At 38.3% G+C, this 16910-nt stretch overlaps 1 protein-coding gene across 2 annotated transcripts in view; it reads left to right on the top strand.

Annotated features, from left to right (window-relative positions):
- Nucleotides 1–16910, top strand: part of nectin3a (nectin cell adhesion molecule 3a) — a 61937-nt gene continuing 45027 nt past the window's right edge. The window contains exon 1 of one of the 2 annotated variants that reach the window (XM_008424881.3): nt 1–227. In XM_008424881.3, coding sequence (XP_008423103.1) covers nt 140–227 — 88 coding nt within the window. In that variant the 5' untranslated portion in view covers nt 1–139. The remainder of the gene's footprint in view (nt 228–16910) is intronic. The other variant, XM_008424880.3, reaches the window with a different exon arrangement.

Genomic DNA, 16910 nt, shown 5'->3' with positions numbered 1-16910 from the left:
AGCCCATGCGGCTTCGTTGCTATGGAGAGCAGTTCCACAGGAGCGCGAGCCGAACCATCCTGAAAGAGAGAGAAGGCACGAGCGAGGAGAAAGGAGGACATACTGAAAGTGCCGAAACGCACAGACACACGGAGAAACCATGGAGACTAGACCCACGAACCGGAGGACAGTACCTAATAACGGAATGCGACTTTTAACGTCCTTTTTCGTCCTGTGCGGAGCCGTCGGTGAGTTAACGGTTTCTCTGATTGTTTTCGCTCGAGCTACTTTTCTTGGTAGCGGAGAGAAGTTGCAGTGGGGCTGCTTTCGGTTCATTCTTTACTTTGAATCGGCACAGCTGAACTGACCAGCACTGCACTGATTAACATTTCATATCGTGTTATACTCTTTCAGGCTCCTGGTAGTTGTATGTGTTAGTTAACTATAAAATAGGACAGGTCGTTATCTCCTGACGGCCACAGTTTGAGAGCGACAGAAAGTCACCGCAGGCATCCGTTGACCGTTAGCTAAACCTTGATTCTTCATCCATTTGAATGCCACTCCGGTACCATCTCTGTAAAACGGTGTTAATTTCGGAGCGGCTGCATACTAAATACGAGCCACCTCAAGCAAGATTTAAATGAGTACGAGTGGCAACTTTTGTCCGCTAACTCTGATTTAACAGGGCTGATTATGCACACAATTTGCAGCAAAGGGTACTTGTAGCTAACATCATGCGGGGAATGTGAGGGAAATACCGGCTGGGATTTCTCCCACTCAGATGGCTTTGGAGCCCATTGAGCAGCAGCAGCAGCAGCACCAGCACAGTTTTTTTTCTTTTCTTTTTGCGGTTGGGCAAAAATAGAAACGACACGAAATAATCTGGGCGTCACTTATGGTAGGCAAAGAGGGTTTGCTCCTGATGTGAAAAGTTTGCCAAGATGTTGGTCGCAGATGGGGAGGGGGGGGGGGGTGAATAAAGAGACGTTATGTGATACAGAAAAGGAGGGGATGCAGCGCCGACTTCTCTGTGTGGCAGGGTGGAGGGGTGGTGGTGGTGGGGTGGGGGGGAGAGACTTATTTTAAGGCAGAGCCACTGCTGCAGCCGCAAAGTCTCTGGAAGTATTGACCTGAAGTTGGGCTGCCTGCCAGCCAGAGCACCTTCCCGTCCCGAGCAGAGCAGCTGGAGAACTTTGCTGTGTCCCACCCTTGAGCTGGGATTACAGGACACGGCGGAACAGGGGACAAACACAGGCGGTTGCTGAGTAAATACCACCTTACAGTGCACTGCCGGATTCATCAATGAATCCAAGGGCAAGAAAAAAAAAAAGAGAGAATAGAGATAAATGCCAGCAAACCCGTGAAATAGGGAGTAGTTTTCCTGCATGCCTTGCTTGATTGTTTACTCACTAACTGAATTAGTTCAGAGTATATGATGCTAAACACAACAGATATTTCAAATCACTTTTACACACAGGCATAGTTTGTTTGACAGAAACCCCAAAAAGTTGGTATTATTATCCGCATAAATAATCTGTTTTGGCGTAAATAAAACAAGACGAATTGTACAGTTTATACATAATCTTAATACACATTTTTCTTTTGTGTAAGTTGTACTACTGTACCTATTTTTGATATAATTGCTGATCTTTGAAGTTTACCTGTGTGTGATGCATTTGCGGTGGACATATATTGTCATTCTGTAAGAGGACCTTATTACTCATGGACATGGTAGATAAGTTTTATATATTACAATTTTAAAACTGTTAAAAATAAATTGTCATTCCTATGGTTAAAAATTATTTGTTGGGACTCCAGAGAAAGTCATGGAGCGTCCAGCGTTTTCTCCAGCTGTCTGAGCCATACAGCCGGGTGTTGCTCATCCCTCACCTGATGCTATGCACTGCTAATCAGCTGGCTAAAAGTATTGTCCTGTTAAGCCTTTTCCCGTTTACCAGAATCAGAAATTTGTTTGTTTGAAAATATTTCTTGTCCCCAAAAGTCATGCAAAAGTCAGGGCTAGGAAAGAAACAGAACCACATTTGATCAGAGAAACTGAGAAACGAACTAATGGCAGCTATAGTTTCTCTGGTTGCCTCTTTTTTAGAAAAGAAACTGTTAAACATGCAATCACCAGACTAAAGCGTTCAACAAGGAGAAAAAGCATAGAGAGAACGCAAATGGTGGAAAAGAAACCATCAGCTCACTAAATAACTGCTTGGTGAATCGTTGCTTTCGTTTTCTCATGTTATCTTGCCAGAAAATCTGCAAAATTTAGCTTGTAATTAGAGCTGGGTTGAAATCGTGAAGCCCCCCCGAGGAAATCTTCTGACATTAGTCAAAACTGTTCATATAATGACTACTTTTTTCTAACCAACCCCATTTCTGTATCTTCTCTCTCTCTCTCTCTCTCTCTCTCTCTCTCTCTCTCTCTCTCTCTCTCTCTCTCTTTCTCTCTCTGTCTATCTCACACAGACACACACTCTCCAAACACGTTTTTTTGCAGGATCCTCTTCATACCGTTCTTTTTCTGTCTGTACCCACAAAACACAGCGTCATAAATCAACGTGGAAAGCTGATAAACAACACACTGTTGCAGTCTCAGCCGATCAGCATCCAAACACGCTGCTCGCTCGGTGCCTCGTGGATGCAGGCATAGTTACCTTCGTGGTCAAGTTTGTTATGAACTGGGCCGAAAAGAACCAGCTTTAGTGGAAAAAAAAACTGTAATAGGTTTTGCTTGCTGGAAATGCAAGTTTGAAAGAGAATTTTGGTGACCGAGGCACTGCTTGACTTTCTGGTTCGGAGGAGACGGAGCTGTGAGGAGGGGATTCGTCTGAGGCGTGGCTACTGACTGTGAGGTCTGTAATTGAAGAGCAACGTCGTGTGGTTTCTTCTTCAGGGGCCGCGTGATTCACAATATAAATAAATAATGGAGTAATGGAGCCACCAAAATTACAGAGTCAGAAATAGATTTGGAAAAAAAAGGAATTACTGACAGAGCAGATATGATCCCTGGAGAGGTTAATAGCATCATCACCACATGGCGCAGGGCACCTGAGGTCAGGACCTTTTGTTTGACACGATAGTCCTATAACTTAATACAGATAATCACCTTCTGGCTCATCTGGCTATTGTAGTGTTAATGCTGAGATGCCATTTGTACCTTAAATCTACTTTGAGTAATAGTCTGTTTTAAGCTATAGTATAGGTGGGGAAATTGATCTACACGCTGGTTGTTTGTTGTTACAATTATTCACAGAAAGGGATTTTAAAGTACACTGTAAAATTCTTGAATTTGGTTTAACTTGAAAGCAAAACTTCACTTGTTGCCTTGAAAAGTCAAATAAAGTCAACTGCTCAGAAATATTTAGTTTGAACAGAACTTAAGCATTTTGAGAAGATATTATCCTCAACCACTGCAAATTGATAGTTGTTTTAACATGAATGGGGCATTATTATGTAAAATAAACTTTTTTGAGCTTTACATCATATTATAATGTTATTCCATCAATAAAAGCATAGCTAGAGTGTTGTTGCCTTGATTCCTTCATACATGCTTGAGAAATTCTCTAATCTCCTGTGGCAACCATTCAGCTGTTCAAAACGCCTTGGTGGACCTAGCTCTGCCTACGAGGCGCATCTCCTCCTTGGAATTTTAGCCTAACAGGTCAGCCTTCCCTGGTGACTCCCCTACTCAGCTCCTTCAGACTAGCCAGCAGCAATTAGCAAACATCTGGTGGAACTGCACATCTGCTGAGCTCATAATACAAGCTGCTTCTCAGTGGTACGCTGGCAGAAACGTTGAAGGGTTAATACAGTTGTGATGAAAACTGTTGTGATGACTTACCAGAAACACAATGCAACGATTCCAAGAGCAGGAATTTGTAAAGAGACAGAGGCCCAATTTCAACTCTACAAAGTCAAATTTTTAAGTCATATTTTATGTAGCATTTTTATAACAACTGAAGGTAACATAGCTGCTTGATTCTGCTATGAATGGTTTTATGGGCCTGGGAAACACATAATGCTGGCCCTTTAAAAACTCATGACGTAGGTCAAATTTGCACGCTTCCATCTCATTCACGGTGCAACACAACAAACAAAAACTTACCGCTGAGCACCCTGGGAAATAGTCTACACTTCCGCCTTTTTCTTATTTCAGTTTTTTAAGTGCTAACTTAAAACCGCTAGTTTACCTAACTCTTGATATGGCAAAATTAATAACAAGTTAACACAACTTACTGTAAGTTTATCTTCCACAAACCTCACATATTTAAAATCTAAAAATTTAAAAATCTAAGAATGGGTTCCTCTTGCAAGATTTCTTTGACTCGGAAGAGCAGAAGTTAGTGGACAAATGAATGTTTTAGAGTGTAAGTTTGAGCGCACAGCTGTCTGGCCCATCTTGATCCTTCTAATTTGATCCTAAAACTCGGTTAGCGCTGCGGCTGATTGAATGGTCTTAATCACTTTAAACGCAGGCAGGGTTTTATCTGCCAGGAGCAGATGAGTGGGGGGCTTTGTTGTGGGGACATTGAATTTTTTTGTGTGGGGTTCAGGGAGCAGGCTGTGGTCACCAGCTTCTGTTGACTCCACCCTTTACTTCCTTTTTCCACGACAGATGTGACTGACTGTCAGACGTTGGGAACTCCCTGGTGGTCCATTAATGAAATTGGAGCTAAAAACTCCAGAGTTTAGCTCACTCTATCAGTTCTTGATCAAGATTGTGTTCTTTAAAATATTTTAAGCACTGGTTTCCTTTGATATTTTGATTATCTAATGCATACATTACTTTAGTCTGGGCTCTGATGATGCTACGTATTCAGATTTATTGTTGTATGAACATTTAAGTGGGGTTAGGGGTCAGATTTGGGATGCTAAATGTGGTGGATATCCATCAGTCATGGAGTGAATATAAATTGTTTGCATAAACATTTCAACATGAGCACATGCTACATTGATAGATGTATTATTATAAATCTATCATCAGCTACAAAGTCCTAATTTTGTTTAGTTTATCTACAAGAAAAAAAAAAAAAACATTCATCATGCCTCAGTAATTAGCTGTATACTGAAACAGATTTTGCAAGCCAGGCTTAATATTAGGGTCAGGACTTTAATATCTTAGTTTTGATTAATTAACATTTTAACATGCTCAGATTTCAATGCAAGTAATCGCATTTTTGTTCCAGACAAAACTTTTATATTCACGTGTTTTCAGTACACAAGCGACATACTTCTAATTTTTAGTGCAATAATCAAATTTTCTTTTCTTTTTTTTTTTTTTTTTGTACATACAAAAGTCCTAAGTTGGAACTGTTGCATTGTGTTTCTGGTACGCCCGCAAGTCTCATGCACAAGCGGCATCAGCAGACAATAGTGATGGACAACAAGGCCACTTTCCTTGGCCCACTGGGGGTTCATTTTTGCTTCAAAAAACAATCTGATGGGACGCTGGAAAAGACTGTTGTTGTGTTGAAGTCGTGATAAAAGGAGCTAGCCTATCAGCGAAGCTATTCAAGCCTAAAATAGCGTCTCAATTTTAAACATGTAGCAGCTGTACCGACGTCCCTATAGCTGGATTTTCTTTATGGGTATCAGACTTAAGGGGACTGAAAACAAATTCACGGTGCACCTTTCAGATTTTCATTTGTAAAAATCGTTGAGCATCACATGGGTTCCTTTGACTTCACAATTATGTCCTTTGCTTTTGTCTATCGAATAAAATCCCACAAACAAAATGTTTGCAAATGTAAAAAAAAAAAACAAAAAACAGAAGGGGTTTGAATACTTTTACAAGGCGCCTAAAGTAGTGTATATTCAATGGACCCAAGCAAAAGTTAGGGGGAGTGGTTCCTTATTTTTATTTGATTTTGTCTACTTTTATCTACAAAAGAGGCCACACCCTGCCACAAAGCTCGTGCAGACACACCCAGTCAAACACATGAAGTCTAAAACTGTATCAGCAGTCACCCAAACAGTCATTCACACTTCTCCTTTCCTAAATAACTGGTGCCGTGTGTTTCCCTATGCCTACAGATGAAGTTCAGATATTATGATTGTGGAAACGTCCTTATACTGACTTTCGTTTGTATTTTTTGTATTGTTTTTTTTTTTCTTCACTTGACTACTAAGGGTTGTTGAGGAAATTCAGGTTGCCTAGGAGTAACAACATTAACAAGCTTATTGACAAATCAGTATTGAATTATGTTTATTTGCAAAACGATCTGGTCCTCAAAGAGTCTCCTACTGTACCTCCAGTCTATTGATTTGGTTGGATGCATTTTGTAGCTCCAAAAGTTTCATTTTAGTTTGCACATAAAAGTATTTTCACTGCATGGTGTTCTCTTGAACATGGCATTTCTTTGTTGGTGTACTTTGCTGAAACAGATATGCACTGTTTCAGCAAAATACTGCATGTATTCATAAAATACATGCAGTATTTTATGAATTTTATATTCATAAAATACTGCATGACGCCAGGCTAGCTTTTGCAGAATTTTAGATATCTTTCTCTAATAACTATTTTTCTTCTACAATTTGCAAACTAACGCAAAGGTTTGTTACCATGACAACTATCGCTCTTCTGGAGTCACAGAAAACATTTTTACCCAAACTTTTGATTTTCTATGCAAGCCTTTCAATTTGTCACTTCCTTTACTGAAAATCTTGCCTCTACAAAATGGGCATTTAAATGGGATTAAGGTAAAATAGCATATCTAAATGTAGTAATGTTTATGTTTTGAATATGTTAAGATAAATAACAGTTTAATTTATGTACCAGAAATTAGTCTTTGTTTAGGAAGAAGTACTGCAATGTGTAAACAATCACTGTCATGGTGAAGTCAAGACAAAATTTATCTGCAAATAGTCAGATGATAATAATAATAATAATAATAATAATAATAATAATAATAATAATAATAATAATAATAATAATAAGCATTATCATAAAAATAAGATAACCTCCGTAAGTAATGGAAGCCAAATGAGTCAAACATCAAATATGGCCATGCTTTTTATATGGAAATTGCCTATAAAAGTGGCATCGTGGGAGACTGAAGCGAAGACGGAAACGATGCAAGCTTAAGGTTAAAAAATCCCATTAACATTAGGCAGTCTCTTAATAGTAAAAGACTAACACAGTGAAGGAAAAACTTGAAACGAAGACAGAAAAAGCAACTCTTTCTGGATATTAATTAAAACCAGGGCCGTGCAGAGACCACTAAAGGGGCAGGTGCTCAAAAAAAATAAAAGGGCCCATCTAACCGCATTCTAGGACAGAATATTAACAAAGCCACACAGCTTTCAGAGTTTAATAAACAATAAATTACAAAATTGTGAGATATACAATCAAAGCTAAGGGAAATCTCTATACAGAGCATACAACTATGCATATGTAAGATATTTTATTAGTAATTTCATTCTGCAGGTTTGTTTTGTTATAGGGAAGTATTGCAATATTCAAACCCACAATTTAGCAAGATATGTAAATCAGAGCTGGACCACCAGACATATTTTGTCTTTACAGAATTACACTATTAAAAATATAAACAAGGGCACAATGTAACATTTTAGTGACTGTAATCTATAAAAAAAAGCTGCCTGTTTGCTGCAGTGGAGATGAAGATGGTCCATTCAGGAAAGCAGAGCTGCATCAAACTTTAATGTGGAACTGCAGAAAAAAGAAAAACAAAAGCAAAAATTTAATTGTTAATGCATTTCACCATGAGAAAAGCCTACTGAGTTTTGCTTAAAAAACTTTCTTAGACATTTAAGTCACACATTTGTCTCATGAAGTGAATTTGTTTTGCAAAACAAACTTATTTGCGCATGTCAGAAATCTTATCTTCCTGTTCTAAGTTTTTGTTTGTGACTCAAAGTTTTGCTTATGATTCATTGTGGGCAGGGCCTAAAATCGCAACAAAAGATTTCTGATGTGTGCAAATAAAAGTTTATGTTTTGCAAATAACTTTTTAAGTTCACGAGACAAAAATGAGTTATTTAATTTAAAAAAAATTATTCAAACAAAACATTTTGTTGTTAAAAAAGAAATCATTACAATTCCAAAAATTTTGATTACAATTTTATTTTACTTAACTGAGGTTAGTTTTTTTTTTTATTCCATTGAATAATTTTGGAAAAAAAAAATAACTTCATATTCTGCGAACCAGACCCTAAACTTACTTAAAGTCTGGGTTGAGTTTTTCCCCTTCATTAATTACACACTTCATATCTATCATGGTAATTCAGGGTGAGTTATTTTTTATTCTAAATGAATATCCTTGTTGGACTTTTATTTAAGTGTTATTCTCCTTCAAGATACGTTTACCTAACGCAAGAATAAATGCAATGTACATTATACAGCAAATGAAATTAGAAGACATATATCCATTATGGAGATGATCGATTTTGGACGGGTGATGTGCCTCGTACACAGGGAAGAAGCTTTGTAGTTATCTAGCTTTGCTAGCAAAGTCGTTAGCTAGCAGCTAGCTAATAGCACAACAACAACAGCCTAATGTCTGTATGATAAAAATACTGAATCGATAGATAAGAACAGTTTTTCCTCACCTGGCTGTCTCCTCCCGCTCAGTAGTTCTTCAGAGAAAGGCAGACGCAGAGGCCTGTCAGTGTCTGTTGTATTTCATTACCTCTCTGCTTAAACCGCTACTCTGTGCTGAAGCAGAAACGATACTTCAACGTTTTCTGTCATCTGACAAGTAGCAAGTCTACTCGACTTTATTCACCAAAAACGATTATTTTTTTTATTCACCAAAAACTATTCTGTAATCTGGAACATTCGCTACGTTGAGCTCCAGTTAGCCGCCTTATCTCACTGCGCGAGAGGCAACTGTGTCATGCGTCAAGGGCAAAAGGTCAAAGGTAACAAGGTGACCGGAGGGCTTATTATGTTGTACAAAAAAAAAAATAATAATAATTTTAGCACATGTTATGTGTCTGAAGAGGTCGTAGAAAATAATAATACCAAAAAAATAAATAAATTGAGCAAAAGGGCACTTGGGGGCAAGGAGCAAAAGGGGCAGATGCTCAAGCACCCCCAGCTCCCCCCTCTGCACTTGCATGATTAGAACTTTTAATTCAATGCTTCATTTTGTGTGCAAAACGAGAAGAACAATTTGCCAGTTCAACTTGGATTGGAAAAAAGGTTACAGTTTAGCAGTTTTAATCTATAGAAAGAAGACAGGAACAGCTATAACAAAGGTTGACACAGTGGAAGAAAAATCAAAGCAGACTATAAATAATGGCCATTCTGTGGTTCACGAAGATGGCCAAATCAATATGCTGATAGAACAATTCCTTACAACAGAAAAAACATGACTTGGGACCTTTTGAGTCTATAAAAGAGATACACTGATCAGAATTCTTTGACTGATTCTGTTTTTTGTTTTGTTTTTTTTTGTTAGGTTTTGACCTGCCAGCACCAATTTTACCCATTTCTGATTTCTTTTAGTTGCTAATAACAGGAAAATATTATAGCGACACTCACAATGTTTTGTCAAGCCTTTCTTTTGCAGTTACGTTAGGGTAGCTAACATTACAAGTACTGCCAAACTAGTGACATGACCTTTCCTCTTTTGTCCACAGCTTCCTCTTGAACTCACTAGTTAACCAAAGAGTGAGTGTGTTAGTTGATTCCACTTCCCTTACTTAGCTGGAACTTAGGCCCCGTTTACACGACAACGATTTCGGGGGAAAACGGAAGAGTTTTGTTGCGTTTGTAGTGTGCATTTACACGAAACCACGGAATGTTTTCTCTAACAACGGCACAGATTGAAAACGGGTTCCAGACCAGCTCATGCATAGTATGACGCAAAACATAGCTGCTTCCTACAATCCACAGAAGAAGAAGAAACTACTCACAATGCTGGTGTTACTGTTTCCCCATCAGATTCGGTTCCCTCAGCGTCTCTTCACCGCTCCGCACCGCCCAGGTGGCAAAATACACGGCTGCTTGTTCAGCGCTCTTATCTAGAGAACTACGGACCAGGACCAGCCCGGCTCCAGACGAGTTTAACAGGAGGGGCATCGACTTATTTTGGGGGGCAAAATGAGTCTACGTAGCTGAACATAGACAACAACACCAGCAGCCTACAGGCTACTTGTTAACAAGCTTAACGTGCTGTGTTGATATTAGCTAGTCATCTTTTAGCTATCATCACCTGCATCCAACAGCTTTACTCAACTCAGTCGGTTAGTTCGGGGGCAAAACTGTGCAGTTATTTACGTTTTGCTGGGTTGCTGCCATGATTCTAACACACACCTGCGCAGCAGCAGCAGGTCTCATTCGCTGCCTCACAGGTGTAAACCCAGCGCAAGCGTCTCAGCGTTCATGTTGCGTTTGAAGGCGGCTCGGAAAAACAGGTTACGACTTGTTAGCGACGGATAAAACTGTTTTAACTGCTGAAAAAGGTAACAGAGGACACGGATATGGGACGTGCGGGAACTCCTATTTTATCAAATTGATATAGGAATAACAGACTGTTGGCCATTCCAAGGTAAAAACAATAAACAGCTTCCAGTCCGGGCCGCTACAGACACCGTGAAAGCTCAAACAAGGTTTTTCGGCAAAGTTATCCCACTTTTTCCAACTGCATGCGCCCTAATCAGACACACACAATGCGTGTTCTCTCACGGAAATCCACATGCCTTCAAGTACAACTTTTTTTTAAACACATGCGCATTTTCAAAGTTTCAAAGAACCTAGCTCCAACTAGGCGCAGCGAGCGCATTACACGTTTTCGATGTGTACCGTTACTGTGTAAACACAGATCGTAATCAGAACGTTATCGTGTAAACGATCCAACAAAAACGGAACAAAAGTGCAGTTTTTGTTGGATCGTTGTCGTGTAAACGCCCCCTTAGAGTTTGAGTGGTTAAAACCTTTCATCTGCCTACATTCCCCAGAATGCTGTGCGGTCAGGCCTGTCACAATAACCAATAATAAACTGAACACATCATAAATTAAAACAAGCTCAATAATTTTCATTTGCATGATTTATTGTTTTTCTCTTTTTTCTCTTTCTTTCCACCAAAATTGAATGATAACTCTCAACTAAATTTTCTTTTAAGGACAATTTTGTTTAGAGACTTACTAATTCATTTTATTTGTTGTTTCTTTTGCTTTGTTTATTTATTTGGGATATTTAAAATGTTCCAGTGTTACATGTTCATTAGAATTGAAATTTTATTGCGTTTTGAGAATGTGCTCATTGTCTTGATATTACTTAAAAATGATCTCAAAACAACAATATTATCACTTATCACAATCTCTTCTGGGACAATTTGTCGTCTAGCAAAATTTGTTAGGGTGACAGGCCCACGCGAAGTTCTGGATCGAAGTTCAGGCATATTTTCTGTTGATATTGATAATACAATACATATTGTTTCAGCCCTTAGCAACTTTGATCCACGACATAAGGAAAGTAAAACAACTGGACCATGGCCTTCATCTAAACATTAAAAATGAATGAAAATGCAAATTAAATACAACATAATACAGTGTCATATGCTTGTTGAGGCTGACAGAAATACTCTTATATTTTTAAGGGAAGGTTTAACTCTATATGGCCCAGTTCTTTGTAGATTTGATCTTGTGTGAGAAGGTTGCTATGTACTGGAAACTTCAACCTTTTTTTAAAAAAAGAAAAAGCTTTCCGAATGGGTCTTAATGTCTTTGAGTTTGCCCTTAGAGATATACATCTTCTGTTTTAATAAATGAGCTCAGGGCAACAGACAGATTAGGAAAATAAATACTAATAATTTAAATATAGAATCAGGCCAGCCATTGCTTTTAACCTCAACTTTGGTTCTGATTCCATGCATTAATATGTAATTAACTAGGCATTTTAAATGGAAAGAGACATGAGAGAATGCTATGAAAACACATTGAAATGCTAATATTAGCAGCAATATTTTCTCACTGTGATTTATGCTATGTTCTGTCAAACAAAAAAAAATCTTGGACAGACAGGATCTTACTGTTTTAGTCACTGAGTCATAGGAAACTTGGCTATATAAATGGCTTCCAGATATTTCCTTGGTTAATTACCTGCTGTGAATGAACAGAGGGAGACATTTTTAACTCATTTTTTTCTGCTGTTTTCAGGAATCAGGGTTTTTCCCTAAAAGAAAAGATCACACTTTGTGACTTACATGAGGGTCACTGGGACACGCTGTGGTTTATAGTCCGTATTAAAGAGTTATACTTGCAGGATGTGCACAGTCAGCAGTCAAACCCCCCAGGAGAGGAGCACAAAGGTTATGGGAAACAGGTGTGGCTGAGTTTCACCTCTCAATCTTATTTGTTTCAGTCCTTTGAGCTGTGGGATGGGCACACAGTGAGTTGTGTGCGCTGACCCACCCCCTACCACCCAAGTGGGAGATTATTAACACCCACCAGTCAAAAACCGTGCTCTGCTATCTGCTGGGCTATCTCTCATGGAAGTACATGAAGAATGTTGACATACATCTTACTGTAGTGGGTAAAACAATAGCTACCCCTGCCTACTTTTCTCACCTGCTATGTCTAGCTTGAATTAAACAATCATCTTCAGTAATCAACCCCGTGAGTTGCACAGAAAACAACACGTTCATTTAGTTGAAATGAGAACAGCCTTCACTGCAAAAACTCAAAATCTTACTAAGTATTTTTGGTCTAGTTTCTAATGCAAGTATCTTGGTACAATTTAAATAAGATACAACTAATTTATAGGTAACGTTTGAATAATTCCTTAACATTAATGAAAAAGTACTAGTTCTGGCAGATTATGTCACTTAAAACAAGACATTTCCCCATGTTATATGTGAAATAATCTTGACCTGACTCCGATTACATTAAAGTAAAATAGAACAATACTTTTCTGGATTGTTGTGGTAATGTAGCTGAGTAGGGCTTGTTATTGTTCAGATGCTTAGCTTCTCACCACCGCTTTTCTAGAAAAAAAAGTTATTAGTTTATCGTCGCATTGGATCAAATCTAATATGTGCATAACAAGTGTTATTGTTTGACACACAACTGAACTTAGCAACAAAAAACACAGAATGCACTGATATTATGCCAGAACTGAAACTATAAATAAGACTGCAAGTGCAGCAATGAGAAGGTTTTAAAACTTCTGAATGTGACTTGGAATTATCCATATCTCACCTATTGTCCAGAAAGACCTTCGCTAATGTGAGTTGTTTAACAAGTCTAAATTCAGATGCATATGTTGCATTAAAAATTGGAGCTGGACCTTGCACACCTGGATGCTGAAACAATTTTTGTAATCAAATAACTGTACTTTGATTTCATTTTACAAGTTTCCCAGTAATCTTGTTTTCAGACTGACTGAACCTGCATACATTTCCCCCTCCTGATCAAAGTGTTTTACAGGGAGAACAAATAAACTGCAGTTTTCATTTCTGTTAAATATTTATAAAGGAAAGTGGAAGACATTTCTCTGCTGTCCTCTTTTTCAACTTGCCTGGCTGCTATGACATAGAGTCCTTCTCACTTCTGGCAAAATTTGGAGTTCTATTTTTTGCCTCTACTTGGATTGCAGCAAAACAACTGTCTAGTTCCTTTCGTGGCTCTAAAAGAGTATTGGAATATCAGACATTGCACTGATTGCATTACATGTCACACAACAGGGTAGTTTACTGAAAGGCAATTCCACCTTCCCCCATGTCCCAGACCTGGTAGACGATTAACAATTATGTTGTATTTATGCATTTCAATTGATTCTTTTTTAAGTTAAAATGATTCACAGGGTTTTCCCCCAGAAATTCTGCTGAGCCTTTTGGTAGAGCACCAGGAGGCATGAAAAGCTAGGCTTAGTGCACTGAGGGAAACTCTGATTCAAGTTGAGTTTCAAGGCAGAAATCAAACTACGGTACAAACTTGACTACTGGTAAAGTTTTATATTAGCATTAAGCATTAAACATTTGTGGTCAGATATAGAACATTGCAAAAAAGCAGGATATCCACTCTGAAGTCTAGACATAAATGGAAAATTAGCAAAAAATAATGTCAGATTACAGTGAATTAACATTAAAGAATAGCTGAAGAAATTTTGTTCCTGTGAAATCACAATGGTTGTGTTTCAGTTTAAACACATATGGAAGACCTGGGTACCTTACTGTGTTCAGAGTAGGTGGTAGACGTGAATCGAGGTTAGCTCTTTGATATCTGACTTAACCCTTGTATGTAGAAATGGGGTCCAACCGACCCCACACAAGTAAAACTTGTATTATTTGTCATAGCCCTCTACGTTTGCCTCAGTCCTCGCATGCACAAGGGTTAAAAAGACTGAGAGTTCTGCATGTGTCTGGAAAGGTGGGCGGCTGAGAAAATTAACTTCCTTTGACCATGATAATGTTGGCAATGCCACACTGACCAACCTGCATCCTGTTTCTATTGACTGCTGAAAACAGGTTTCTCATAGTTTGCTTCATTTCCGTCCTCTGTTGAAAAGTGGTTACTGCTAATGTGCTGATGATTCAACTCTCAAAAAAAAAAACCCTGATGCTGTTTGCATAAAAAAATTTAGTTTTTTGGCTGATTCGGGTTTAATTGAATTTCTATCTCATATATATTTTTTGTTGTTATGCCAAAGTGGCTACTTTCATGTTTCAAGCTTTGTGTCTTATTCATAAATGCTTCTTATAAATCAGATTCCAGTTAAGTCTCCTATGAAGTTGTTTGCTCTTTGGTTATTATTGTAAAAATGCTTTGCACTAAACAACATCACAACTATAAATCTTTTGCACCATAGTATCAAATATTAGTTTATTGAGACAATATTAACCCCTTGGCAAGACTGTCCAAAAATTTGGGCAATCGTGCAAATCTTGCTAATCATTTTAAAAGGAAACACTTCAATTTCCCCTCTGGGTCCCTGCATAATGTGGGAAGCTGTGTTTTCACTATTTTAGAGCGGCATAATAAAATTACAGTAGTCTATTTAGTTCCGGAGGAGGACAGTGGGCTCTGTGTTAAGTCCACTGTTCACTGTATCACTGAATGATGACTACGCTTGGCTTACGTATCTTTTTAGTGAGAATATTTAGGAGGAAAAAGCATGAATAGGATGAAAATAATGTGATATTGGTTGGTTTATGGCTTGGTTTTCTTTTGAGAGTTAAGAAGTCTGTGTTTTCTTCTTGCTGCTTATATGCGGTAAAGACAGAAAGTTGCGTGATCGACTCGAGATAACATGATTAAAAGCTTAGATAAAATGAAAAGACAACATTTGCCTAATCTTTTAATGCACGCAATACTAGTTTAAGACTATTCATAACAGTAAGTATTCTCTGTTTGCCTTCATGGATGAATTTAACAAATGCGTATCCACAGGTTAACTAATTACTAGAGGTGTGCCGATCGATTGGCCACCGATCATAATCAGCCGATTTCCGTGAAAAAGTGTATGATCGGTGATCGCCGATCACGGTCTCTTGTTGCCGATCACACAAACCGATCACCTGCATCTCATTTCGCAACCTGCCTGTGCTGCTGGTCTCCTCTTTCCTTCACACTGCGCAAACGCGCAGCAACAAATCCTAAGCGATGTGGAACTATAACGCACTGAGTGATTGGGGAAGTTTGCGTGTTGCGGCGGAAAATTGAAGCACGTCAAAATGCATCAACACAACGAAGCTAATACGACATAAAAACAATGCCATACTTGACGGAGTTTGGCTACATCGAGGCTCACTGCAGTAAAAAAAGACATATGGAGGATCAGATAGCAGGTAAAGCAGCGCACAGCTACAAACACTCACCCGGACTAGCATGACGGTCAGAAAGCTAAACAAATAACCCGCAAAATTATTTAAGTCTTCGAGCTGCAATGTGGTTCTGTTCTCGCTGTTGAACCGCTGCTACGCGCTACAGGTAGTAATATTTGACAGACTGAGCGCCGCTTCTGCTCCACCTGGTAGTGACTCTCACACCGAACCTCGTATTTACATACGTATTAAAACTTTCGCTGTCCTAATATGAGACAGATAATCTCTGAAAAAATAATCGATCTCCTCCCTGTTCTGCATAATTACTCTGCTCAGTCAGAAACAGCCAATCATAACTAGCAGTAATCAGCTAGCTACCATGCTATCAGGAAGGTTTCATTCAGTAACTCTGGATTGTTTATTGTAATGGATCCTGTATTTGCCTTTGAATGTTAAGTTTTATACTTGAATTTTTTTGGCAATGTTGAGACGTTTTATTTAGGCTCTTTGCATTATTTAGCCTCTTCAGAGTCTTCATATGTTATCAGTCTGTTAAAGATAGCAGTACAATTTGCACAATGCCTGTTTTGTTTAGTTTTCTTCTTGGAAAAAGTTATTAAAAACAAGTTTTTGTACAAATTAAGGTGAATTCATGGTTCCTTTTTCCACATAATGTAACCAGTAGTGTTTATGATTAAAAAAAAAAAAAATTATGTGATCGGTATCGGTGATCGGTATCGGTGTTCGGCTCTCAGGGGTGATCGGTATCGGCAGGAAAAAACCTGATCGACACATCTCTACTAATTACATTATAAGCTGTTTTAAAGTTGTAATTTTAAGGTGAATCTTTAAAACAGTTCTGGTGTCTTGGTGCTGGCTGAAACTCTAAACTCAGACAGGTAACTCATAGTAAATACCATAATTTTACCCATCCATACTTAAATGTTGTTAATGTGTCCATCCATCTTCTTACAGTCTATGAGTTTTGCAGAATTTCAGCCACTATGAAATGTTGTATTTATTGTTTGAAATGTTAAAACATGATTCAGAACTGAGTCTGGGAGTTATGGAATTCCAACATTAGATATTTATAGATCTATTCCTATATTGTAGTTCGTTCCTGATTAGCTTTAGGGATTCACTGATCTATTTTTTTCACTTCTGATACTAATACAGATATCTGAGGTTTAATA

Source organism: Poecilia reticulata, chromosome 13 (assembly GCF_904066995.2).
Source record: "Poecilia reticulata chromosome 13, P_reticulata-male-v2, whole genome shotgun sequence".
Classification (NCBI taxonomy): domain Eukaryota; kingdom Metazoa; phylum Chordata; class Actinopteri; order Cyprinodontiformes; family Poeciliidae; genus Poecilia; species Poecilia reticulata.
The sequence above is the reverse complement of the archived record's forward strand: the minus strand, read 5'-3'. Positions and strand labels throughout refer to the sequence as shown.